This window comes from Acomys minous, assembly GCF_964271855.1.
Source record: "Acomys minous genome assembly, chromosome: 9".
NCBI classification, from domain to species: domain Eukaryota; kingdom Metazoa; phylum Chordata; class Mammalia; order Rodentia; family Muridae; genus Acomys; species Acomys minous.
Genome location: NC_140490.1, coordinates 67,728,019 through 67,752,845, shown reverse-complemented (window position 1 = coordinate 67,752,845; position 24,827 = coordinate 67,728,019). Strand labels below are relative to the sequence as shown.

The following is a 24,827-nucleotide window of genomic DNA, read 5'->3' as shown; positions in this document are numbered from 1 at the left end:
AATAATACTGAAAACATGAGCAATAGTGTCCCCCCCCCCCATCTCCTCTGACTTGGGTCCTCACTACAAGATACAAATGTCAAAATGCACCTGGCACCCATTTAACCCGCAGAGTACAGAGTTGGTTTGTGTCTATTTAGGCACAGGATTCCATCCTTTGATGAGAAAGCAGCACTTAAAACCCAGAAGATAAGTTATATATCGGAAGGGGAGGAGTGCAAAAAGCTCCGCTGAAAACAAGACTTGAATAGCAGGTGATTTGACTTGGAGGAGCGGGCCAGGCGGTGCGTGCTGCCCGGGCGGGGGATTTTTCTAGAAGACCTGTCCACCCCCTCAACAGTTTGGAACCATGGCTGGGAAGAGGTGGGCGAGGGACCAGAGCAGGGAAACGGAGGGCCCTCTGCTTTAGCAGTGCGGGTTGCAGCACAGGCCATCCCTAGGGGCGTGTGTGCGCGTGCGTGTGCGTCGCCCTGGTAACCCGGGAGGCGGAAAGGCGCTGAATCACCAGCGCCCGCAGGCAGCGTCTGTGCAGCAGGAGGGCCAGGCAGGTGTCGCCAGCAGGTGCATCTCGCAGGTGTCTCTACTGGACACCAGCTTCTGGGCGGTCAGGAGCACTGGAGATCGCTGCAGATGGAGGTGAGACCTGCACTCTGTCCGACGCTGGCGTTCCTGTTTTGATAGACGGGTTCTCAGTAGGGTGGAGTCAGGGAGACTTGGGTGTCTAACAGACCTCAAACCTAAGAATCGGTTTCTTTAAAGTTCATTCAGTGCTGACGTTTGCTAAATGCATTTCGTATCTGCTCTGTGCAGTAATCGCAGGCTTTCTATCTGGACTCCAGGTCCCCGGATTTCCTAGCTAGTGCCTAGTTGTTACCTCTGCCTAGGGATAAGGGTGAGAATGTGTTTGTGAGGCTGGGTGGTGGGGTGGTGAGTGACGCTTCAGTGAGCCAGCAGTATTATCCAGCTTCAGTGTCCCCAGAAGCCACCTCAGGGCCCAGCTGGCCAAGTGACATCAACCAGGTGGGTGGTGCCAGTGAAAAGCAACCAACAGGACTTCTCTGGTCCCTCTGGACACCTAAGAAAAGCGATCCAAGATAGTTGCATGATTTGATGGTTTCCCTGTATGGTGGAGGGGGGAGATTTGGGTATATTTCCAGTCTCCCAAATTGCATGCCTTAGACATGAACTGTTGCCTTTCAATTCCGTTTAGTGCTACTGACGTGTTCCTTGCTACCATTTGCCAAATACCTGAAGTCTAACACTCTTTCAAGGCTTTCTTTCCTGCTCTTTGAATTCCCTCCAAGGAATGTCACAGATTTATCAGGAGGGGCACAAAGCTGGAATCATTAGTCGTCACTCTCAGCACCATTTGTTCTCATAATTGTATGATAGGAGAAAGCAGTGTGATCATATTTGTGCTCATGTTTATTGCTGGCTTTCCTGAACATTTTTCTTTCTGAGTTAGATGTTGATATTTTTTCCAGCGCTCGAATAGAAAAGTTGAATGATGGTTTTGTTAAGAACTGGAAAAAAAAAACAACTATAAATCACATTTCCTGAAAAAAAAAAAAAAACCAAAAAGCAAAAAACAAAACAAAAACAAAAAAACCAGAATATTTGAAGTGAATGTGTGTATTGCATTACTCCTGAAATGCATGGTGCCTGGGAAAATTCTTCAGTGAGACAACTGAAGTTATGCCACGTGTAACTTTTTATTTTGTGCTCATGATTTTACTTATTTTGAATGCAGCTGGAGGCAAAGTGGAGATATCAGTTCAGTTTGAAACTTGGAGCTTGTGGAAAAAGCAGAATTCTCTACAAACTGAAAGGGAGATTAAAAAAGATACAGGAGGAATTTTTAGACCCACAGGTAACAGGAACACACATCACATCTTTGCTGTGTAAAATGCCAAGGCAAGGGATGCATTCATTTCCTTTCAGAAAAACACAAACAGCTCAGCTAACACCCTCACACTTTAGAAAGCTGAAGGAGCCAGCGCATCAGTAAGTTATAAGAGAATGCATGTGTTGGAGAGGTTTTTCTCTTGGTTTAAGCACCTCCCCCGAAATAGAATTTTTTTTAAATAAATCTGTAGATGTAGGGCTGCCTGTTGTGGGGTGGGGGTGGGGTGTCAGAGGTGAGTGACATAGATAGCCTGATGAGAAAAATGGCCTGTTTAGGGTTGTGGTTCCGCTGTTAGTGGTAGTCTCCTCCTCTGTAAAATATAGAAAATAGTAAGGCCTACTCACTGGAATTTCTATAAGATAACATAAGATGGAGAGATGACTCAGGCATTAAAGGCTGGGCTCACCAGCAAAAATATAAGAATTAAAATAAGACAATAAAACTCCCACATGCTGAGCTGCAAGGATTGTTCAGACCCAAGTGTTGGAGGGCAGGTTTGGAAACACTGAGGGATGCTGTTGTCTCTTGTTTTAATAAACATTTTAATTTTTTATTTGTGTGTCTGTCTGCCAAGTGTGGGAACTTGGACCCCCTTAGAGCTAGGTAGGGTTCAAGGCACTTGTGAGTTTCCTGACATAGGTGCTAGGACCCAAACATAGAGACCCATTAAGAAGATCATTAAAGCCAGATGTAGTGGTGCAGGCCTTTAACCCCAGCACTCGGGGGTGGGGGGTTGGGGTGGGAGGGAGTGGGTGGGGGTCAGAAGCAGGCGGATTACTGTGAATTTGAGGTCAGCCTGGTCTACAAAGCAAGTCCAGAATATCCAAGGCTAACACAGAGAGACCCTGTCTCAACGCCCCCCCACCCCCAAAAAAGAAGATCAGTAATATAATATGTACAGAAATGCTTTTTTAAAAAACACGTGTTTGTGTTGTTTGTGTTTTGTTGTTGTTGTTGTTGTTTTCTGTATAGCCCTGGCTGTCCCAGAACTTGATCTGTTGATCAAGTTGTGTGTAGATTTAAAAAGTATACTTATGTCACTGTATCTATGCTACCTGTGTCTGGGCACCAGAGAGACCAGAACAGAGACCGGAAGAGGCGGTGTGACCTGCCTTGTGTAAGTACTGGTAACCAAACTTGAGTTCTCCGAAAGAGCAGCAAGTGGTTTTACCACTGAGCCACCTCTCCAGTGCAATAAAAGTTATTTTTGAGATAAAGGTGTTCAGGAAAAAAAATTTCATTTCTTCAAAATAATATGGCACTAGAAGTAGGTTGTCTTTTTTTTTTTTCCTCCTGTTTTTTTTTTTGTTTTTGAGACAGGATCTGTCCTGGACCCTGTAGATCTCAAACTTACAGAGATCCTCCTGTCACTGCCTCCCAGAGTGCTGACTGTGCCACTGTGCCCTGCATAAGTAGAATTATTTTAATTGTGGCCTAACTCTTTTCCTGATGTATAAAGTTGTTTCATTAGAAATATCAGAAAATTCCCTTGTAACATATACAAACAATATGTACATGTATGTATATAACATATACAAACAATAAATATAACAGATATGATTTAAAGGCATGCCAATTTAATACCCTGCTAATTACATTTAATACTCCAAGAAAGGCGATTTGCTTTGATAGGCACGAAATAACTGGTGGGTTATTGTTTTATTTCCTTTTAAAAAATTATTTTGCAAGACTACAGAGCCCTTGTCTCAGAAAACCCCATAACATAAATCCCATCCATTAGTGCTCACTCCTTATCACACTTCATAAAATGAGTTTAAATTCCAAATGCATTTGGGAAGGATTCAAATCCACACTAACGCACCTGCTCAGAATATCTTAGACTTGAAGTTGTTCTTTTCTATCAGGGAAATTTCTGGCCCTTGTATTACATTTTTTCCATCACCTTTGTTGAAGTATAGTTGAGTAAGAAAAACTAGCTAAAGGTGATTGATACAAGTGTGGAATTCCAGTACTTGGAGGAGGGGGGCAGGAAGATCTGGAATTCAAGTTCATCCTTCACTCTATAGTAAAGTTTGAAATTAATCAGGGCTGCTTGATACCCTGACCCTCGACCCCCACCACACAAAACCAAAACAACAAAAACCCTACCACCAGGGCCAGCGACACGGCTTAGTAGGTAACGGCACCTCCCACCAAACCTGACACCCTGAGTCTGATTCCAGGGTCTCACATGGTGCAAAGAGAACTGAGTCCCGCAAGTCTGCTTTTGTTTGTTTGTTTTGATTTTTCTTTTCTTGGGTTTTCAAGACCATGTTTCTCTGTGTAGCCTTGCCTGTCCTGGACTTGCTTTGTAGACCAGGCTGGCCTCAAGCTCAGAGATCCACCTGCCTCTACCTCTCTGAGTGCTGAGATTACAGCCAGCACAATTGGCTAAATTAAACAAAAAAAATGTATTACTAGTTTACCTGAAAAAAATAGACTAAAGCTTACAAACAAACCACTTTTTTTTTTTTTGGTTTTTCAAGAACAAACCACTTTTTAAATAAAATTAAAATAGATTGTAATCTCTTGGTTAATATCTGAATAATTTTATGGGAGAAAAATCTAAGAACGTGAGTTGGAGGAGGAAAAACTGATTTGAATATGTTGTATAAAGAAAATTTATATAAGCCAGGTGTGGTGGCACACTCCTGTAATCCCAGCCCTCAGGAAGGCAGAGGCAGGTGGATCTCTGTGAGTTAAGAGGCCAGCTTGGTTTACAAAGGGAGTGCAGGACAGCCGAGGCTACACGGAGAAACCCTGTCTCCAAAATAACTAATGTATGTATGTATGTATGTATATGCATATATATATACATATGAGTATATGTATGCATGTGTTGTGATGTAATTGATGTATATGGTGGTTTGAATAAGCATGACTCCCATAGGCTCCTATATTTGAATGCTTAATTATTAGGGAATGGCACTATTTAAGAAGGATGTGGATTAGCTGGGTGTGGTGGCGCATGCCTTTAATCCCAGCACTTGGGAGGCAGAGGCAGGTGAATCATTGTGAGTTCGAGGCCAGCCTGGTCTACAAGTGAGTGTAGGACAGCCAAAGCTACACAGAGAAGCCGTGTCTCAAAAAACCAAAAAAAACAAAAAAACAAAAAAACAAAAAAACAAAAAAGGGTGTGGCCTTGTTGGAGTAAGTTGCATCTTTGTTGGAGGAAGTGTGTCACTGGCTGTGGGCTCTTGCCCACACAAGGCCCAGCATCTTTCTGTCTGCAGATCGGGATGTAGCTCTCAGCCCCTGCTCCAGCACCATAGTCCCACTGTGCTTCCACCTAGACAATAGGATAACCCTCTGAAACTGTAAGCAAGCCTATGGTTAAATTATTTCTTTTATAAGGGTTGCCTAGGCTGTGATGCCTTTTCACAGCAGTAGAACAGTGAGTGGGACAGAAGTAAGTACCATGGAGCAGTGTCACTGCCAGGCCTGACCCTGCTGTTGCTGGAGGAGTACGGAAGACTTTGAGATTTGGGGTATCAGAAGATTTTAAATAATCCTAATATTGTAATACCACTGAGCAGTACAGGAGGGTCCCGCCTGGCTGACCTAAAAATTGAGCCAAGCACCTTGCATATAATCAGAAGGGAATGTGGCAAGGGTATTTATACAACTGCAGAACAGTCCTATAAAGCACATGAAGGATTGTGCTTACAGCTAGGGTCATAGGTCTTCTGCTGGGTCACCAAGAGGCATGGCCCTTCTTGTCCTGTGTGAAATGGTTGCAGGATTATCTGGGCTTGTGATGACAGAAAGGCTGCTGGAAGTCATGGCGGGAATAGTGCCTTTTGGAGTTAAAGCTTTGCTTTAGCAGTAAACAGCTGTAGTTGCTTTGCATCTTCCTCAAGGTGTCTCTGGAGTCTTCAAAGCAGTGGGTAGCCATAAAGCCAGTACAAATATCTACCAAGGGAACCTGCTTGGCTGATGCTACTCCACTCAGGGCTGCCAGGTCAAGTGAAATGGCAAGGGGTTTGTTTGTTTTTGTTTTTGTTTTTAAGATGGGGGGGTCTCTCTATTGTATAGCTCCGGATATCCTGGAACTCGCTGTGTGAACCAGGCCGACCTCAAACTGACAGAGATCCACCTGCCTCTGCCTCTCACGTGCTAGAATTAAAGGTGTGCTTCACCACCCCTGCCAAATATTGGGTTCTTAACAGTCTCACAGAAATCATTAAAAGTGTGTGTTCAGTTGGGCATGTTGATATAAGCCTTTAATCCCAGCACACAGGATGCAGAGGCAGGTGGATCTCTGTGTGTTTGAGGTTATCCTTGTCTACACAGCAAGGCAGGGATACATAACAAGACCCTGGGGTGAGATATGTTTACCGAAAAGGTAAGGCCAACAGTTCTAACCCCAGGGAGCCAAAGATAGTCTTAAACAGTGTTTAACAGGGCTTAGTTACCCACTGCTTCAGCATCCTAGTGAGAACTGAGTTTCTCCAAGCTCTCTCAACCTCATAACTTATCTGTTGGGTGATCTTTTTGTACCCTGTGTCAAGGTTGTCTTTATACTATTCAAAAGCTGATTTCTGTGCTGGCAGAGACCTAACTACAGACCTTGGCATTGTTATTCTTTTGCCTGCATTATATTTTGTAAACACTCCCTCCCAACGCCTTCTGATTGGTTTAATAAAGAGCTGAATGGCCTATAGCAAAGGCAGGAGAGGAAGACAGGACTTCTGGCAGAGATAGGAATGCTGGGAAAGAGAGGCACAGAGAGTCACCCGCCAGACATGGAGGAGGAAACAGTGCTGGGACTAAGACTGAGAAGTAACAGGCAACATGGCAGAATGTAGATTGATATAAAGGGATGAATTTAGGAGCTAGTTGGGGGCAAGCCTAAGCTAAGGCAAGGAGTTCCTAATAAATATAGAAGGTCCCTGTGTCATTACTGTATTGGGTGCTGGTAGTCCCAGAAAGTCCTGTTGTAATTGGCCCCAAACGGTTATACTTATCTCTTCATTTTTTTAAAGCTCTTCCAAATTTTTGTAAATTCAATCATTGAGTGTATATTGAGCTGTTGGTTACTTCTTCTTCTTCTTCTTCTTTTTGTTTGTTTGTTTGTTTTTCAAGACAGGGTTTCTCTGTGTAGCCTTGACTATCCTGGACTCGCTTTGGTTCTTTTTTTCCTTCCAACTTTTTATTTCTTTGAGTTGCATTTTGGGTTATTATACCAGATAGAACTTCGGTGCTCTCAGCTTTTTGCCTCAGATCAACTGTAGATATAATTTCTATTCTAAAATTTAATAACTGGGTTGCCGGCTTGTTTTTCCTCTTTTCTTTAAAGGTTTATTATTTAAAGATTTTTAAAGATGTGTGTGTGTGTGTGTGTGTGTGTGTGTGTGTGTGTGTGTGTGCGCGCGTGTGTGTTTTCCCCTGAAGCTGTAGGTACATGAGGTTGTGAGCTGCCCAGTATAGATGCTGGGAACCAAACTTGCAGCACTCTTAACTCCTAAACCATCTCTACAGCCCCATTAAAATGCTTACTGTGCTACATTCAGTGTAGAGACACTTTTTTTTTCTGAGACAGGGTTTCTTTGTGTAGCCTTGGCTATCCTAGAACTTTGTAGACCAGGCTGGCCTCAAAATCACAGAGATTCACCTGTCTCTGCCTCCCACGTGCTGGGGTTAAAAGCGTGCACCACTACCACCCAGTTTAGAGATACTTCTAAATTAGTTCTTTACTGAGTTCCCAAAACAACATTCTAGTAATCAGCATACTTTGGCAGTTGGGCTATTTGTTTCCAACCTTGTAGTTTATGGCTGTTTTTTTTTTCCTAAGTTTTTTTTTTCTAGTAATAGGACTCATTACTTCTTCTTAGCCTGCAGTGATGTTTATGAGACTTTTCACAATATTTTACAATGCCAGTCAAGGTTTACTCTCTTGCTTGCTGCATTAGTTTGATATTGCCATAGAATGAACATCACACATTTGTTAGAATTTATGACAGTCTCATAAATTCTAGACTCAAATCAAGACTCAGATCAAGTTGGGTTTTTTTCCTTTTTGATTTTTGTTTGTTTTTGGTTTTTCAAGACAAGGTTTCTCTTGTAGTTCTGGCTGGCTATCCTGGACTCGCTGTGTCAAGCAAGCTGGCCTCGAACTCACAGAGATCCGCCTGCCTCTGCCTCCCAAGTGCTAGGATTAAAGGTGTGTGCCACCACGCCCAGCTCAGATCAAGTTTGCGTTGCACTGTGCTATGCAGTTTTTTTCCCTGGGTAAATAGGGAGGGCAACGATACTCCCCAAAACACAACGTTATACAAGTTCAGCTTAATGAACATCAGCAGCATTACTTACAGGAGGAGCTGCATCACAGAGAAGTCCACCCCAGCATGGCTGACCATTCACAAAACTTCAGCTATGCCGCTGAAGAGTCTTCTTAACTGTAACTTGTCATAATGTAAGGGTCGAGCCTTACGATCCTGTGAGTTTCATGGGTCTGAGGAGCTTTCCTTCCTCCTCCATCCAGTGAGGGACTGTTTCAGTCCAGACCAAACAGCTACCCAGCAGCTCGCGTTCTCACCTGGAGGCTCTGGGAAAGAACCTGCATGCAAGTGCATTCTGGTGGCTGCAGAATTCAGGGTTTTAAGGTTGTAGGGTTTATGTCTACATGGATTAAAGGCATTGGGAATAAATTCCAAGTCAGTAATAATTCACTGGTGTCTCATCAAGGAAGGAATCAAAGAACTTACCCTCGGTGTCAAGGAAGGAATCAAAGAACTTACCCTCGGTGTCATTTAACTAAGAGAGCCCAGATTTGAATTCTCTACTTTGGGCTCGCTGTGTCTTCTGTCTTCTGTCTGTCTGTTGTATGAGCATGAGTTTGTGCCTGACTGACGGCTGTCTTGTGAATCGTCTGCGTCTCTGTATGACTGTGTGTGTCTGTTTGTTACAAAGGGCTTTGCTTTGTATTTAAGTGGTTTTCATTTTGTGGCAGGGTCTCTCTATTATGTAGCCCTGGCTGTCCTGGAACTTGCTATATGTAGATCAGACTGACCTCGATCTCACAAAGATCCACCTTCCTCTGCTTCCCAAGTGTTGGCAAGTCTGTTCCTGGACAGGGACACAGAACTAAATTTCCCTTTGACCTTTCTTCCAGGCTTCTGGAAAGTCTTGGGTTGATCTGGCTCCCCACGGTGTCCTCTGTAGCAGCTGTGGCACATTTCTCTTGCTCTAGTTCCCACCTTGAGCGATGGCAACTCCAGTCTTCTGTTTGCTGAATTTGCCTGTAGCGGCCACCTTCCATTCTACCCATAAACAGATCCTGTAGATCACCTGAGCCATCTCTCCAGCCCTTGTGTTTTGTCTCTCTTGAAGCAGAGTTTCTTGTAGCCCAGGCTGGTCTTGAACTTGTGGTCATCCTGCTTCTGGCTCCTGAGTGCTGGGATTAACATTTCATTCTGTAAGGAAGCAGCATATGGTAGTGATCAAATGGATGATTTCAGGATCCTGACTGTGCCTGCCACTTGTAAAAATTAATTAGTAGATGGCCAAAAGGTTTTTAAAAAACATTTATTTATTACTTATATAGTATTCTACCCACATGTGTGGCCACACCTAGAAGAGGGCACCAGATCTTATTATAGATGGTTGTGAGCCACCAGGTGGTTGCTGGGAATTGGACTCAGGAACTTTGGAAGAGCAGACCGCACTCTTAACCTCTGAGCCATCTCTCCAGCCCCCGGCCAAAAGGATTTTTTGTTTTAATGTATTTGAAGTTTCAATAAAACAACTATTATTCACTGTGTCTACTATGACTTTATGCAAACCTAAACACTTTACAACCCATAAGCAAAGAGCAACCATAACATAAGAAAAAGGAATTGAGAGAGGGAGAGAGAGGACTAGAGAGGAGGGAAGAGGAGGACGCAGTATTTTGTTTCTTTACTTTGCTTTTTATTTGTTTATTTACTTACTTATAGTTTTTCAAAACAGGGGTTCCTCTGTGTAATAGTCCCAGCTGTCCTGGAACTCATTGGCCTCAAACTCACAGAGATCCGCCTGTGAGTCCAGAAAGTGAGCCTGCCAACAGACTTCTGGGAACCTGGATTGACAACTCTAGTATTTCATGAGGCTAAATAATAGATTCTACAGCAGTCAGCCCCAAGTAGGCAGAACTTCGGTAACTGACCCCTTCCCTATATTTTAACCCCCCTCTCCTAGCTTGAGACCAACCAGAGAAAGCAAGAAACGCTCCTGTCTGAGTTAGATTTTATTGCTGCCATGAAACATTATGACTTAAAAGTGAATTGGGGAGCAGATAAGGACATCCTGCAATGACAGCTGGCTGTATTAAGATGGTGATGAGGCTGTTAACAACCTCTAGGGCAAGGGGAAAGAAAGAAGAAATATTTAGGACTTTACACCATGACTTTAGTCATTACTCTCCTCTGTTTCCTAAAGCAACATCTGATATTGGGAGGTGTGTCTGTCTGTCTGTCTGTCTGTCTGTCTGTCTGTTTCTGTGTGTCTCTGTCTCTCCCTCTCCTCTTCTCTCTGTCTCTGTCTCTGTCTCTGTCTCTGTCTCTGTCTCTCTCCCTCCCTGCCTCTTTCTCTCTCCCTCTCTCCCTTCCCTTCACTCTCTTGTTCTCTCTTGCTGTCTCTGCCTGTCTCTATTTCTCTGACTCTGTTTCTTTTTCCTTCTGGGGTGCCCTTTTCCATTACTTGCTCTTCCACTCTCCTAAAATAAACTTCTCCGTATCATATCTGTTGCCTGGTATCTCATTTTATATCATTACATCCAGGACAGCCAGGGCTACACGGAGAAACCCTGTCTTGAAAATAAATAAATAAATATTTTAAAAAACAATTACCCCCCCCTCAAGCGCCAAAACCCAACAACATAAAAACAAACAAACAAAATCTCATTGTGGAACCTGTATCAGGTTACAGTGTGTCACACAATATACCTTTGTGTCCACGCATCTTTACTTACAAATGCTCGTTTCAATGACTCATCCATCAGTCTGGTTGGAGGCCTCTGGCTTCTGCTACTCCATCAGTAGTGGATCCTCATGAGGACTCCTCTTGGATATCCTGTTGTTACCCTGTGTCATGGAGAGGCTGACGCCTTGGATCTGCAGGACCAGCCCTGTCATGAGCTCCAGGATTGTGTAGACGTTGGGGTGGGCCAACTCAAAGCCCTGGATCTGGGCCTGGGTAGTAGCTAAGTTGGTCAGCTCACCAGCTCTCAGGAACCCCCACCGCTAGGGCAAGCTCTTCAACACTGCACTGGCTGGCAAGGGGCAGGGCCAGCTCTCCTGAACTCATACTCTCATGGTGGCTCACTCGAGCCCACGCCAGCAGGGCCAGCACTACTGTGCTGCCCAGGGGAGTGTCTTGGCTATTTTAACAAACTTCTCTGGAGATATGCCTTGCTCGGGATATGGCCCCATTCTGTGAACAAGACAGCCTTTCTGTTAACATGAATAAATAATAGGAACAAGTGTTTGTTTCCACATCTGCCTACCCTTTTCTTCTTTCTTGTCTGTTTTGTCTTCTTTTAAGTTCTAGAGGCCACATCTGGCTCGTCAACCATCAAAGGGAGCCTGTCCCAAATCCACTGCCTAGAAGGCCTCATCCTGTGTGAGGCAGAATGGTGTCCCCAACAGGAGCACTGTCTTCATGGCTGCTGCTGGCCGCCATCACAGGTAGGAAGCCGTTTGCAGGAGTTGTCATTGTTTCCTGGGAGAGTTGTAAAAGTCGGCTCCTGTGGTTTCTGGTGACCTGAGCCAGGCATTAAACATGATTTTGCTCTGATTCAATTGCTGCAGAACAGCAATGTCTTCAGAATGCATGTCTGACCATCTGGGTCAGGAAGAAGCTTCTGGCTTGGGGTTTCATAAGTCAAGAAGAGACGTAATGGTTGCAAAAACAAAACAAAACAAAATCCAATGGTTTTGAGAGGTTGGGGGTTCCTTAACTCTTCTTCCCCCCCACCCCATCCTCTTGTGACCGTCCTAAGAGGTGCTGTTTTATTGTGTTCAAATTACTAAATTAGTGTTTCCTCTATATCTGGGGTCTAGCTCCTCTCTGAAAAATGATAGATTAAAACCGCCCACATGATTTGGAAACTAGATTTGCGTCTGAGAAAATACCATATCAGCTTCACATGTTGATTTTTTTTCATTTGAAAAGGAACATGTGTGGCATATCTAATTCCTATTACATTGGATGAAGTAGTCTTTCCATAGAGCTGATGTTTGTTGTTACATCACATTTACTCTGTGTGTGTGTGTGTGTGTGTGTGTGTGTGTGTGTGTGTGTGTGTGATGGCATCTGTGTGGAGGTTAGCTTGTAGGAATCGATTCTCTTTTTCTACCATATGGGATCAGGCCACCAGTCTTGACAGCACATAGCTTTACCCACTGAGCAATCTTCTTAGCTCTGGCACATTGTGTTGCAATCCACGTACCATGCTAACGAGACAAGTGACATGGTACTACTAAAAATCTACCTATTACACCGATCTTGTATACAGAAAGGTGATTCCTAAGCATTTTCACATATTTTCTGTGGAAACTATGTCTGACAGCCCCTTCAGTTGACTAAATCAACATTTACTAAAATAACTTTGAAGGATTATCCCTTAGTAGGAAGGAAACCCCATGCTGCTGAGGTTGGATTCTACTGTCTTGCCACAAAAACAATATGCAGTGCTTGCCGATGCCCGCTGTAGTGACTCTGCAGAAAGATTAATAGTTTATTATTGAGAAGCTGACGAGAGCTAGTGGAATATAAACAAGGCATAATGGAGCATGCCTTTAATCCCAGCATTTGGGAAGCAGAGGCTCTTGGTTCTCTGTGAATTCCAGGTTGGCTAGGATGACATAGTGAGGCCCATCTGAAAAACAAACAAGAACTCAATTAGAGATATGTACTGACAGCAAGTGTTTTCTCCTTAGACAATTTTTGTTCAGATCAGCCTGTGAGATTTTTTTTAATCTGTTAATAACATTAACAAAACAAAAATACAGTAACTAACTAGTTTTTACATGAGGGCTAGTGTAAGTTACATAAAAAGGAGATACAGGTAGAGAAGAATGGAATTATAGAAGGCATCAGATGTATAGAGAAAAAGATACATGAATAGCTGAAGGAATATATGCAGACAGAAAGGCAGATGGATAGAGGGATGGAGAGGAGAGAGGACGGATAGAGGGATGGAGAGGTGAGAGGACGGATAGAGGGATGGAGAGGTGAGAGGACGGATAGAGGGATGGAGAGGTGAGAGGACGGATAGAGGGATGGAGAGGAGAGAGGACGGATAGAGGGATGGAGAGGTGAGAGGACGGATAGAGGGATGGAGAGGTGAGAGGACGGATAGAGGGATGGAGAGGTGAGAGGACGGATAGAGGGATGGAGAGGTGAGAGGACGGATAGAGGGATGGAGAGGTGAGAGGACGGATAGAGGGATGGAGAGGTGAGAGGACGGATAGAGGGATGGAGAGGTGAGAGGATGGATAGAGGGATGGAGAGGTGAGAGGACGGATAGAGGGATGGAGAGGAGAGAGGGCGGATAGAGGGATGGAGAGGAGAGAGGATGGATAGAGGGATGGAGAGGAGAGAGGACGGATAGAGGGATGGAGAGGTGAGAGGACGGATAGAGGGATGGAGAGGTGAGAGGACGGATAGAGGGATGGAGAGGAGAGAGGACGGATAGAGGGATGGAGAGGAGAGAGGACGGATAGAGGGATGGAGAGGTGAGAGGACGGATAGAGGGATGGAGAGGTGAGAGGACGGATAGAGGGATGGAGAGGTGAGAGGACGGATAGAGGGATGGAGAGGTGAGAGGACGGATAGAGGGATGGAGAGGTGAGAGGACGGATAGAGGGATGGAGAGGTGAGAGGACGGATAGAGGGATGGGGAGGAGAGAGGACGGATAGAGGGATGGAGAGGAGAGAGGACGGATAGAGGGATGGAGAGGAGAGAGGATGGATAGAGGGATGGAGAGGTGAGAGGACGGATAGAGGGATGGAGAGGAGAGAGGACGGATAGAGGGATGGGGAGAAGAGAAGATGGATAGAGGGATGGAGAGGAGAGAGGACGGATAGAGGGATGGAGAGGAGAGAGGACGGATAGAGGGATGGAGAGGAGAGAGGACGGATAGAGGGATGGAGAGGAGAGAGGACGGATAGAGGGATGGGGAGAAGAGAAGATGGATAGAGGGATTATGGACAAGTAGGTGGGTTGGTGGGTGGGTGAGGACTGAAAAGTGGACGAATCGGTGGAAAGACAGGTAGGACCGACTGGATGAGAGGTGTGATGGATGGATGTCTAGTGCAGTGGACCCTTCCATGGGGAGTGCTGACTGCTGGCTGCATAACCAGGGATGGAAGAGCCTCTGGTTTTATGGAGTGGCTTTCCTGGAATGTAGGAAAAAATATATACATGTATGTGTACATATATGTTTAATATATATATTATATATTACACGTTTAGCATAAAACAGTAAGCTTTGGGCCAGCAAGATGGCTCAGCAGGTTGAGGGGGCACTTTCTGTCAAATCTAATAACCTAAGTTGAATTCTTGAGACCTACATGGTTAAGGGAGAGAGACAACTCCCATATAGAGTGTCTTGCAATTTTCATGGTATATATGTGTGTGTGCATGCACACACAAAAACAAATAAATGTAAATTATCTTTTAAAGTCTTCATTGTGACAGTTCATATACATATATCACTGTTGTATACCACGTTCCTCTCCCACCCCCTTCCAAAGTGTGCTTTTCCTTTCATAGTATGTATGTATGTGTATATGTGTGTATGTGTGTTTATATGTGTGTATACATGCATGCATGCATGTGTATATATGTGTGTATGTGTGTATATGTGTGTATGTATGCATGTGTGTATATGCATGTGTGTATATGCATGTGTGTGTGTCTGTATGTGTTTGTATGTGCGTATGCATGCATGTATCTATGTATGTATATGCATACAACTTAAATCCAGATTCTGCCTGTGAGGGGAACATGGCAGTCTGTCAGCCATCATCCTCTCCTTCCCCCTTCCTTTCGGAGCCCTCTTCCTCCTGTAGTCTCCCTTCTACTTTCACGTCCTATTGTGTGTGCATATGTGTGCAGATATGCCATATAACTTAAGTCTAGATACTGCATATGAACTTTGGTTTGATTTGGTTTCTTGAGACCAGGACCCATGTAGCCCAGGCAATGCTGGCCTCCGGCTCTTAAGGACAACCTTGAGGGGACCGTCCTGTCCCTACCTCCAGCGTGCTGGCATTACAAGCATAGGGTGCAGCTTAGATAGTTCCTCGAATGTTTATTAACCATTTGTGTTTCCTCTTTGGAGAGCTGAGCAGTTCCTTTGTCTACTTACCGATTTGACTTTTGGTGTTGACGCCTGGTACCGCTCTGGTCTTCAGGTGGCAGCTCTCAGCAGTGCAGCGAGGGGAGGACTTACTCCAGTTCCATCATTTCACCCAGCCTGGAAACCATTAGAATCATGCGCGTATCACAAACCTTCTCCGTGGGAGACTGCACAGCCGCTTGCTGTGACCTGCCTAGCTGTGACCTGGCCTGGTGGTTTGAGGGCAGCTGCTACCTGGTGAACTGCGTGCGCCAGGAGAACTGTGAGCCTAGGACCACAGGCACCATCCGGTCCTACCTCACTTTTGTGCGCAGACCTCTCCAGAGGCCCGAGCTGAACTACGGAGACATGATGCTGGGCAGGGGGTTCCCCTCAGGAGCTTGGGGAGATTCCCTTGAGGACCTCAGGAGGGACTTGCCCTTTCTAGGCAAAGACAGGGGACCAGAGGAGACTGCTGAGTACCCGGATGAATTCAAGGAACTGGAGCAGGGCCTCTTGGAGCCCTCCAACCAACAGGACCCCAGAAGCAGCGAGGAGTACCCGGACTGGAGCCTGTTGCCAGGCAGCGAGGGAGGTTTCAATGCCTCGTCTGCAGGAGACAGCTCAGCAGCTTCCACCGAGAAGCTACCGGACCCCACGCCACACCCTCTGGACCAGGAGCACCTGCAGGTCCTAAAGGAGTCGACTTGGTCCCCCACGCCCACGCACTCCGCAGAGAGCAGTGTGTGGCCCACCTCTGTGACCGCCATACCTGCAAGAGTGGGGCTGGATGGAGAGGAGACATCTCGCCATCGGGGGCAACCGAGCAATACCTCTGGAAGAGAGGTGGGTGTGTTCGAGATGTGCTGAGGTGGGCAAGGGAAGGTGCACACGGCTGAGCTTTGCCAGACGCTTTTCAGGCTGGAGGAACCCAAGGGCACTGCCTCAGGTTGATGTAAGAGGATCAAAGTTGCCAGAGCCTCACCGGAAGCAGAGCAGCTGGAAAAAAAAAAATCTTAAAGGAGCTAGGGAGGTAGAGCTGTCAAGGAGCACAACTTGTTAGGATGGCTGGAATAAAATTTTTAAAAACCAAACTGCAAGACTCGGGTGGAGAGTAACCCAAGGTCCGTAACCCTAGGTTTCGCAGCAGCAACAACAGCAAAGCCTGAACTGGGAACGTGTTAGTAGAGACCCTGCAGTGCTCAGACATGGCTGATGGGGCGCACAGTGCCTCACACAAACAGTAATACATACCATCCCCAAGTGACCCAGCAGGCCTAGGGTGCACTTCAGAGGAATGCGCACATTTCTCCTTCCGTGCAAAGACAGTTGCACAGTGGCATTATTCAGGCCACAGCACCATTGAACAGGACAGCCAGAGATACCCAGCCACAGTCTTGTTAAGGGTGAAGGGCATGCCAGTTCCTCCTGCTGCTCACCCACCCCTCCCTTCTCCTCTCCCCCCTCCTTTCTCCTCTCCCCCCTCCTTTCTCCTCTCCCCCCTCCTTTCTCCTCTCCCCCCTCCTTTCTCCTCTCCCCCGACTCCTATCTCCTCTTGCTTCCTCATTTTCTCTTTCTTTGAAACAAGCTCTTGCTATACAGCCCAAGTTCACCTCAAAATATGCAATCCCACTGCCTCAGCCTGTTGAGTGCACCCATTAGGAGCCCACCCCCCCCACCCCCACCCCGCCTAGCCCTGTCTTCTTGTAACGAAGGCTGATATTATTCATGAGAGTCATCACTCCCCTGGCCTGCCCACCTACTCTTCCTCCCCCTCACCTAAAAACCATCCCATGGTGGGTTGAATCCCAGTGCATGAATTTGGAGCGAGTGGGCACAAAGCAGATTTTGTATTGTTCAACCCAAATAGGCATGGTTTTTTTTTTTTTTCATAACAATATGCCCTTGTTAATTTATCCCTCAGGTTCTAGTGCCTTCTCATAATCCTCCACATGCCAGCCTGGAGTCCAGCCCAGCCACGATGGAGAAAAGCTCCATTTCTACAGTCACTTCATGGAATACAGAAGGCAGCACCCCGACATTTCCCACCAGTACAGTCCTCCCTGGGCTAGCCCCACCAGCATGGCCTGTGTCACCTACCACCTCCAGGACAGGTAACTTGAAAAATATAATTATAAGGCATTGACTGAAGAGGCAGAATCCAGCAGTGACAATGTGTTTAAGGTTTACTCCTCCCCTAGGCCCCAGCCTTAAGAGAGACACATAGCAGACATCATGCTATGTCACCAGAGCTAAAGATAAATTACCTGCTGTCGTCTCCCTTTGGTTCTGTAGGGCAGGGGAGGAGACTGACAGGTGAATAGATGGGTCCAATACTCTATGGAAAATGCCTTAAGACATTGCTATGGCAGCAGAGGTGGTTACCTTACCTACCAGGAGTGCCAGGGAGCCTTTCTGGAGGAGGGACTGACAGGTCAGGGAGAGCCAGCTCACACGGGGCTGGCCTGTTCTGTAGCAGTAACAACACATGTTTTAACAGGAGTGAGTGTTATGTATACTTCTGGTTAGTGAACTTTCAGCAGGAACACAAGGCAGCTGGGTTTCCATTTGGGGTGATCTTAATGGGGAGGTAAGGGAACACAGAAAGCTGTCCTGGTGCTGGGGAGCAGAAGAAACATGGTGGGTCTGAAGGGCCTGCAGTGTTCCACAGCTTCCGATGGCTCTCTCTACGGGAAAGCACGGGTCTTGAGGGAACCTCAACAGCACGAGTGATCTCCTCTATCGCGTGTGCAAGAGAGCAAGACCCACCACACTTTGGAGGAACCAGAAGAAAATGGGTTGGCTAGAGCTGGTTTTGTGGGAGAGGAGGGCAAGACAGGAGTCTGGCACAGGAAGGGTTGTCTAAGGTCACTGAGGTGGGGGGACCTTAACGGTGAGCAGCGCCATTCTGTGGGTCAGAGCCTGGATGGCATCAAAAAGAACAGGTGAGCCAAGCAACAGCATTCATCTCTCTCTGCTTCCTGACTTGTGGACACAGTGAGCTGCTCACACACCAGCTGCCTCACTCTCGGGGCTGTTTTGCATTCCCTGCCTGAATGAAGTGTGTGAGTGCCTCTCACAGTCTGAGGCAGAACAAACCCTTCCTTCCTCAAGTTGCTCCTGTCACATATATGTTACAACAAGAAAGTTAAACAAAAACTAAAATAAGACCTCTGTCCAGAAGGTCAGTGTGTGTGTGTGTGGGGGGGGTTAATTCTTCCAATGTCAACTTGAATATGAGGGTAGCTGTAGCAAAGACTGAGCTGTACTGAGTGTGGCATGAGGGCTCAGCTACATTGAGACCTGACTGGTGTTTGGGGTGCGTCCTGAACCAGAGCTACTCACTTTTGATTCCCTGGTGCTCCTTTGTGGTGAAAGAGAAGCTGTGCGGGGAAGAGAAGCTGTGCGGGGAAGAGAAGCTGTACGGGGAAGAGAAGCTGTGTGGGGAAGAGAAGCTGTGCGGGGAAGAGAAGCTGTGTGGGGAAGAGAAGCTGTGCGGGGAAGAGAAGCTGTGTGGAGAAGAGAAGCTGTGAGGGGAAGAGAAGCTGTGTGAGGAAGAGAAGCTGTGAGGGGAAGAGAAGCTGTGTGGGGAAGAGAAGCTGTGCGGGGAAGAGAAGCTGTGTGGGGAAGAGAAGCTGTGCGGGGAAGAGAAGCTGTGTGGAGAAGAGAAGCTGTGAGGGGAAGAGAAGCTGTGTGAGGAAGAGAAGCTGTGAGGGGAAGAGAAGCTGTGTGGGGAAGAGAAGCTGTGTGGGGAAGAGAAGCTGTGTGGGGAAGGGAAGCTGCCCTGGGATTGAGCTCCCTGGGTGCTATTGGTGATATGGGAATGTTGAGATATCTTTAAGAATGCACAGCCTAGCCGGACATGGTGGCACACGCCTTTAAACCCAGCACTCCGGAGGCAGAGGCAGGTGGATCCCTGTGAGTTTGAAGCCAGCCTGGTCTACAAAGAGAGTCCAGGACAGCCAGGGCTAACAGAGAAACCCTGTCTCCAAAAAACAAAAACAACAACAACAAAAACAAAGAACGCACAGCCTTTCAAAGCTCTTTGTAAGCGCTTGGCTCCCAACTCAACACAAATAGTTTACTCTGAACCAAATGTGAACGACAATAAAATGAATGCCCAATTGAGGCAAACCTCCAAAACAACCACAGCAGGGCTATCTCAATGCCATTCATTGTGCCATTCACAGTGAATGAGCTCTGTTGCATTAGCAGGTAAGTGCTTCTTGTGAGAGTTAGTGTCCCTGTTGTCGGAATTAAATTACCTTTTCATACTGAGCTTGCCTGGACTTCCTATTGGAAAGGCTCCAAGAGCAAAGCCATTAGGAGCCATTTGTGAAGATCTCCCACATGCTAGCAGCATGGCTAATGACACGACACCGAGACACTTAGGAGCACTCTGGACCTTTTTATAAGGACCACTCACCAAGGAGCCAGGAAAAGCTGCTTATCACTGAGAAAACGAATTCAATCATCTGTTGGTAAAACTGTTGGTAAAATACATGGCTTCTTCTGAATGATTCTTTTCTTCACAGTGCCAACTCATGTAAGAAGTTTTAAATTTACAAATTCTATCTTCCAGCATTAGCAGAGCACACTGACCTTGGGTGGAGTGCCATAAAATTATATGAGGAATGATCATTATAAGAACAGGTATATTATGGAGATGAAGTTAAAGCCATTGTATTACATAATGGTACGCACTGTTTCTAATTAACTTTTAGTTGAGGCGCTTGCCGTGTCTGCTGGAGATAACCTCGTTATAACCTTACCGGACGATGAAGCAGAACTGAAGGCCTCCGTTGAGCCAGCGCCCCCTGCAGGTGAGAGTTCGATATTCTTGGTGACTCGGGCAGTGGTAGCGCTGGAACAGTCTCTCCCAGAGCCTGATGCATTTTCCCACAACATTCCGCAGGGGGAGATAGGCAAAGTTTACTGAGGTGGCATAAATGCAGTAGCTGTCTAGAAAGTTCAATATAGTAACTTTATAGTCTTTAAACAAAGTTCTGGAAAGATCAACTGAGTTGAAACCTGTTTGCCTTTCATCAAAAGGAGAAAAGTTAATTAAGTTTAAGTGTCGGTTGAGCTGGGGGAGGGGTTGCCAGCCTTTGATGTCAGCACTAGGAAAGCAGAGCCATTCTGATCACTGTGAGTTCAAAGACACTTCAGTTCACATAGTGACTTCCAGGCCAGTCAGAGCTACATAGCGAGAGCCTGTCTCAAAAAAGGTTTTCGAATGTTATACGTGAGGTTGTGGAGGTTTAATTTTTTTAGCCTCTATTTTCTATCATTTGTATATTATGATCAATTTGTTTTTGTGTTTGTTTCTCTTTATTTACGAAGACACAGAGGCCTTGTGATTCCTCACCAGGCTGAGGGGTGGAAGCAGACCTCGGTGTATCTAAGGCAGTTGATTCCGCTGTCGGGTTAAGGCTCTCACCTCCTTAGGGCTGTAAGGCGACCTCTCAGAACTGATGAAGCATTCGCGTTTCTCATTTGCCCTCAGACACAGCTTACAGCTATGAATGGCGTTTACTGAGCCACCCTGTAGCCTTCCGAGGTCAAATCAGACAGGAGAACAAGCCGACTCTTCACCTCTCCCAAGTAAGTAGCAAGGCAGGTTAATGCACCTCAGAAGGCAGTTGGCAACACCTTCCCTGTTGAACACAGTTCCTTTTTAGGATTAAGAGGGAATAAAGAAGCCAGGCAGGGTGGCCTGTGTCTGCAGTCTCAGCTACCGGGGAAATGAGGCAAGAAGATTGCTTTATCCCAGAAACCCAAGGTCAGCCAGGGTGACATAATCAAATATCCCATCTCAAAAAAAAAAAAAAAAAAGTCAGAAAGTTATAATTAAATAAAGCTCAGCCAGGCAGATGGGTGGCTCTTCTTCCTTTGAATGGCTTGGCATATCGGCGCAGGAGGAAGAGGTTGGGGGCCCATGCTGTGTAGTAGGTTCCAAGCCTAGGTTCTAATTCTTGAACTCTTTATTATAGAGGAACCTACCGCAGACCTACCAGTGGTATACATAATGACATGAGACTGCTATATGGTTTAAAGCTCAGGGCTTATGCTTGGACAACCTCCCAGCTGGCTCATCCAACTTAACCTGACTTTTCTTGCCCACTGCCCGGGGCATGTGGCTAGCTTTCTCTGCTTACTTCTGTTTTTTGTTTTTTGTTTGTTTGTTTTTTTTTCTTTCCCCTTGTGGCTCAGAAGTCCTGCCCTCTACTTCCTGCCCAGATATTGGCCAGCAGCTCTTTATTACAACAACCAGTCATCAGAGATACAATTCTAGATTGCTGCCAGGCGTGGTGGTTCACGCCTTTAGTCACAGCGCGTGGGAGGCCAAGGCAGAAGGATCCCTGTGAGTTCGAGGCCAGCCTGGTCTACAGGGCAAATTCCAGGACAGCCAGGGCTGCACAGAGAAACCCTGTCTTGAAAAAACAAATGAACAAACAAACAAACAAAAACCCAAAACAAAACAAAAACCAAAAACAACAAAATTCTAGATTGCCTCTAGACTTATAGGGCTGTCTGACATTCAAGTATCTGAGCAGGTGTGTAAGGACACTTTTTTTTTTTTTAAACAAATGTAAAGCCCATGATGGGTCATAGAAATGACAATGCCAAGATCCTGTCAGCACTTAACTCTCTGGGTTCAGAATTAACAATTGAAAATACAGAAACACACCTTTATACAAAGTAAAGAGAGGTCATCCCACACTTTATAGTGTGTCAGGTGTCCTTCAGGTACATTCTCTGAGTTTTCGGCAGTTTCAGTCTAGTTCACTGATTGCTTAGATTATCAAATACCACACTACTCACAAGACACCACATACCGCTTTCTTGGCTCTGAGGAGTAAAAGTACATTGACTTAATAGCTAGGGGGCTGGTTCAAGACTGTACTAATCCCCATGCCTTACCAGCTCACATCACTGCTGCATGACTGCTCTGTCTCTCAAAAGTGTGATACCCAGACCTCTGCCAGTAACTCTGTGGACCTGCATGTTAGAAACGCATGAGTCCAGACTGTCGCAGATCAATGCAGAGTCCTTGCTTGAGCCATGTGAGGCCCCATCCATAAACCCCAAAATACAGCGCAGTTCCATGCATACCCATGGAGCTGATGTCCTTGGCTGATATAAGGCCTGTGGTATCTGTTACTAAGCAACAGGCCTATGTAGGTGTCCTAGAGCACCACTCTCAAATGGGTAGCAGTCTCAGACACTGAAACGAGGTTTCCTCCTAACCCTTGGGGACACTGTAGCCTCTCCTGGGTGGCAGGTGCCAGTGTCTTTGGATGCTCACCTGTGTGTCTGTTTTTATGTTGCAGTTGTCTGTGGGGTTCTATGCCTTCAGAGTGGCTGTTTCTAGTGAGAATGCATTTGGAGAAGGATATGTCAATGTCACCGTGAGGCCAGGTGAGTCTGTTGGGAAAATGGCCCCTTGCCTGTGCTAGTCTCAAGTTCTGGCACCTGGATGGCATGGTGGTATAAGTGATGATGTGACTACTCCATTGCATGGTGAAGAGGAGGGTTTTCTTGTAGGAGGGAGGTGTGTGTGTGTGGTGGGGGGCAGGGATCTGGAAGAGTCCAGAGCAGAGAGAGAATGAAGTAGATTGAACAGAGTCAACAGACTGGACACGGCCAGGGCTCTGTGAGAGAGGGGAGAATAGCAAGGAATGGAGAATAGAGGAAACACAGCGGGAGAAGCAGGACAACAGTGCGAATAGCAGGGTTATAAGGAGACCGAGTAGCTGGGGTGAGGGAAGCCGGTGAGTTGGAGGGAGTTTAGAGAAGGGATGAATCAGAGAAGAGTGAGAGTGCTAGCACGGGCTTTGTTACAGGTAGCTGTGACACTGAGGGAGCCAAGAAGCCAGAGTGGGCTTTGATATGCCGACAGGCACCACAGGGTGGCCGTATGCCTCTTCTGCCAGAGGCAGCGGTGTTATATATAAAAATTAAGACAGATGATAGATAGAAGGTACCAGGTAGCAGATGTTATGTTATAGGGAGTTTATTAAATGAGCATAGGGGCAGGAGAAAGGGGGGAGGTACCCCAGAGAGAGAGAGAGAAAGTAGAGAGGAAGTGTAAAAAAGCTGACAAAAGAGGTTAGAGGTGAACCACCAGCTGTACAGAGGGATGGAATCACACCACACAACAGATCCACTTAAGAGGTTTAATAGGGAGATACAGGAACCATCTCTAGAGACACAGGTGCAGAGAGAGAGAGAGAGAGAGAGAGAGAGAGAGAGAGAGAGAGAAGTAATGAAAGGTAGAGAGGAGCTAGAGAGGTAAAAAGCAAAGTAGAGAGAGAAGTAAAAAAGTAAAAAGAGATAGAGAGAGATAAAGAGGTAGGGAGATCTAGAGGGGGGAGAGGGAGAGGGGGGAGAGAGGGAGGGAGGGAGGGAAGGAGGGGGAGAAAGGGAAAGGGAGAGGGAGAGGGAGAGAGAAAGTCTGTTCTTTTATGTGGTCCAGGGCAGGGCCACGCCCCCGTGGCAGGTAAGCAGTGACATCACAGGTAGGCGGACTGCAGCAGATTCCTAACAGAGGGGAAAGACTCCCTTTGGCTCCACAAGTTCCTGAGGAGTGCTGGCTTTTCTCTAACCATCACAGATTCTGTAGTCCAAGTTGAGCTCCTTGATCGATGTTGGGACTGCCTTTTGGTGTTTGGACCAGACAATTTTTAAACGCATATTCTTTTATTTTTACCTTAGACACTGACTTAGAGTTGTATTGCCATGAAGAGACACCATGACCAAGGCAACTGTTAGAAGGCAACTCTTATAAAAGGGAAGCAGTTGACTGGGGCTTGCTTACAGCTTCAGAGGCTTAGGCCGTTAACATTGTGGCAGGGAACATGGCAGCTTGAACGCAGGCGTGGTGTGGTGCTGGAAGAGTAGCTGAAAGCTTTACATCCTGATGCACAGGCAGGCCGGCCCGCGGGCAAGGTGGGGATGGGGGCTGGACCTCAAAGCCCACACCCAGTGACGTGCTGCCTCCAGCAAGGCCACACCCACTCCGATCATGGCCACGCCCCCTAACCCTTGTCAACAGTTCCACTCCCTGCTGAGTAGTTATTCAAATATATGAGCCTTTGGGAGCTAGTCTCATTTAAGGCACCATTGTAGAGAAAACATGCAAGGATTATGTTTGCTCTCTGTCTTTGTTTTCTTTTGCTTTTTACATAAGTCTAGCATGGCTACTCAAACATGGTAACTGCTTGCTCTTCTGGAGTGAGGACACACTGTACCTTGGCCATCCCTCTCCAACACTTAGCTCTATCCACTTTCTTTCCTCACAGTTCAACTTTCATGTAGGACCATGGTCATTTCAAATGTGTTCATCTGTGCTGCTAGAGGATCGGGGGCACATGGGTGTCATGGCCTATCAAGCTCGTCCCTGGGTCATAATGCAGTACATTATGGGTGTGGGTTAGAGGAGGCGACTTTTGGTCCTGGTCGGCACATCCCACTCCGTATCCTGGTCTCCAGCTCCCACTTACCCATCAGCTCAGCTGAGCCATTGGCCTGCATCATCATGTTTGTAGCAACCTCACCTCCTACCCATCTCTCCAGGCCTGCCAGCTCTACCT

At 46.4% G+C, this 24,827-nt stretch overlaps 1 protein-coding gene across 2 annotated transcripts in view; it reads left to right on the top strand.

Moving 5' to 3' along the window:
• Window positions 1-465: 465 nt before the first annotated feature.
• KIAA0319 overlaps window positions 466-24,827 on the top strand; it is a 56,938-nt gene continuing 32,576 nt past the window's right edge. The window contains exons 1-7 of one of the 2 annotated variants that reach the window (XM_084794032.1): window positions 466-636; window positions 11,429-11,571; window positions 15,308-16,077; window positions 17,156-17,345; window positions 19,956-20,054; window positions 20,738-20,835; window positions 22,566-22,653. In XM_084794032.1, coding sequence (XP_084650158.1) covers window positions 11,517-11,571; window positions 15,308-16,077; window positions 17,156-17,345; window positions 19,956-20,054; window positions 20,738-20,835; window positions 22,566-22,653 — 1,300 coding nt within the window. In that variant the 5' untranslated portion in view covers window positions 466-636; window positions 11,429-11,516. The remainder of the gene's footprint in view (window positions 637-11,428; window positions 11,572-15,307; window positions 16,078-17,155; window positions 17,346-19,955; window positions 20,055-20,737; window positions 20,836-22,565; window positions 22,654-24,827) is intronic. The other variant, XM_084794033.1, reaches the window with a different exon arrangement.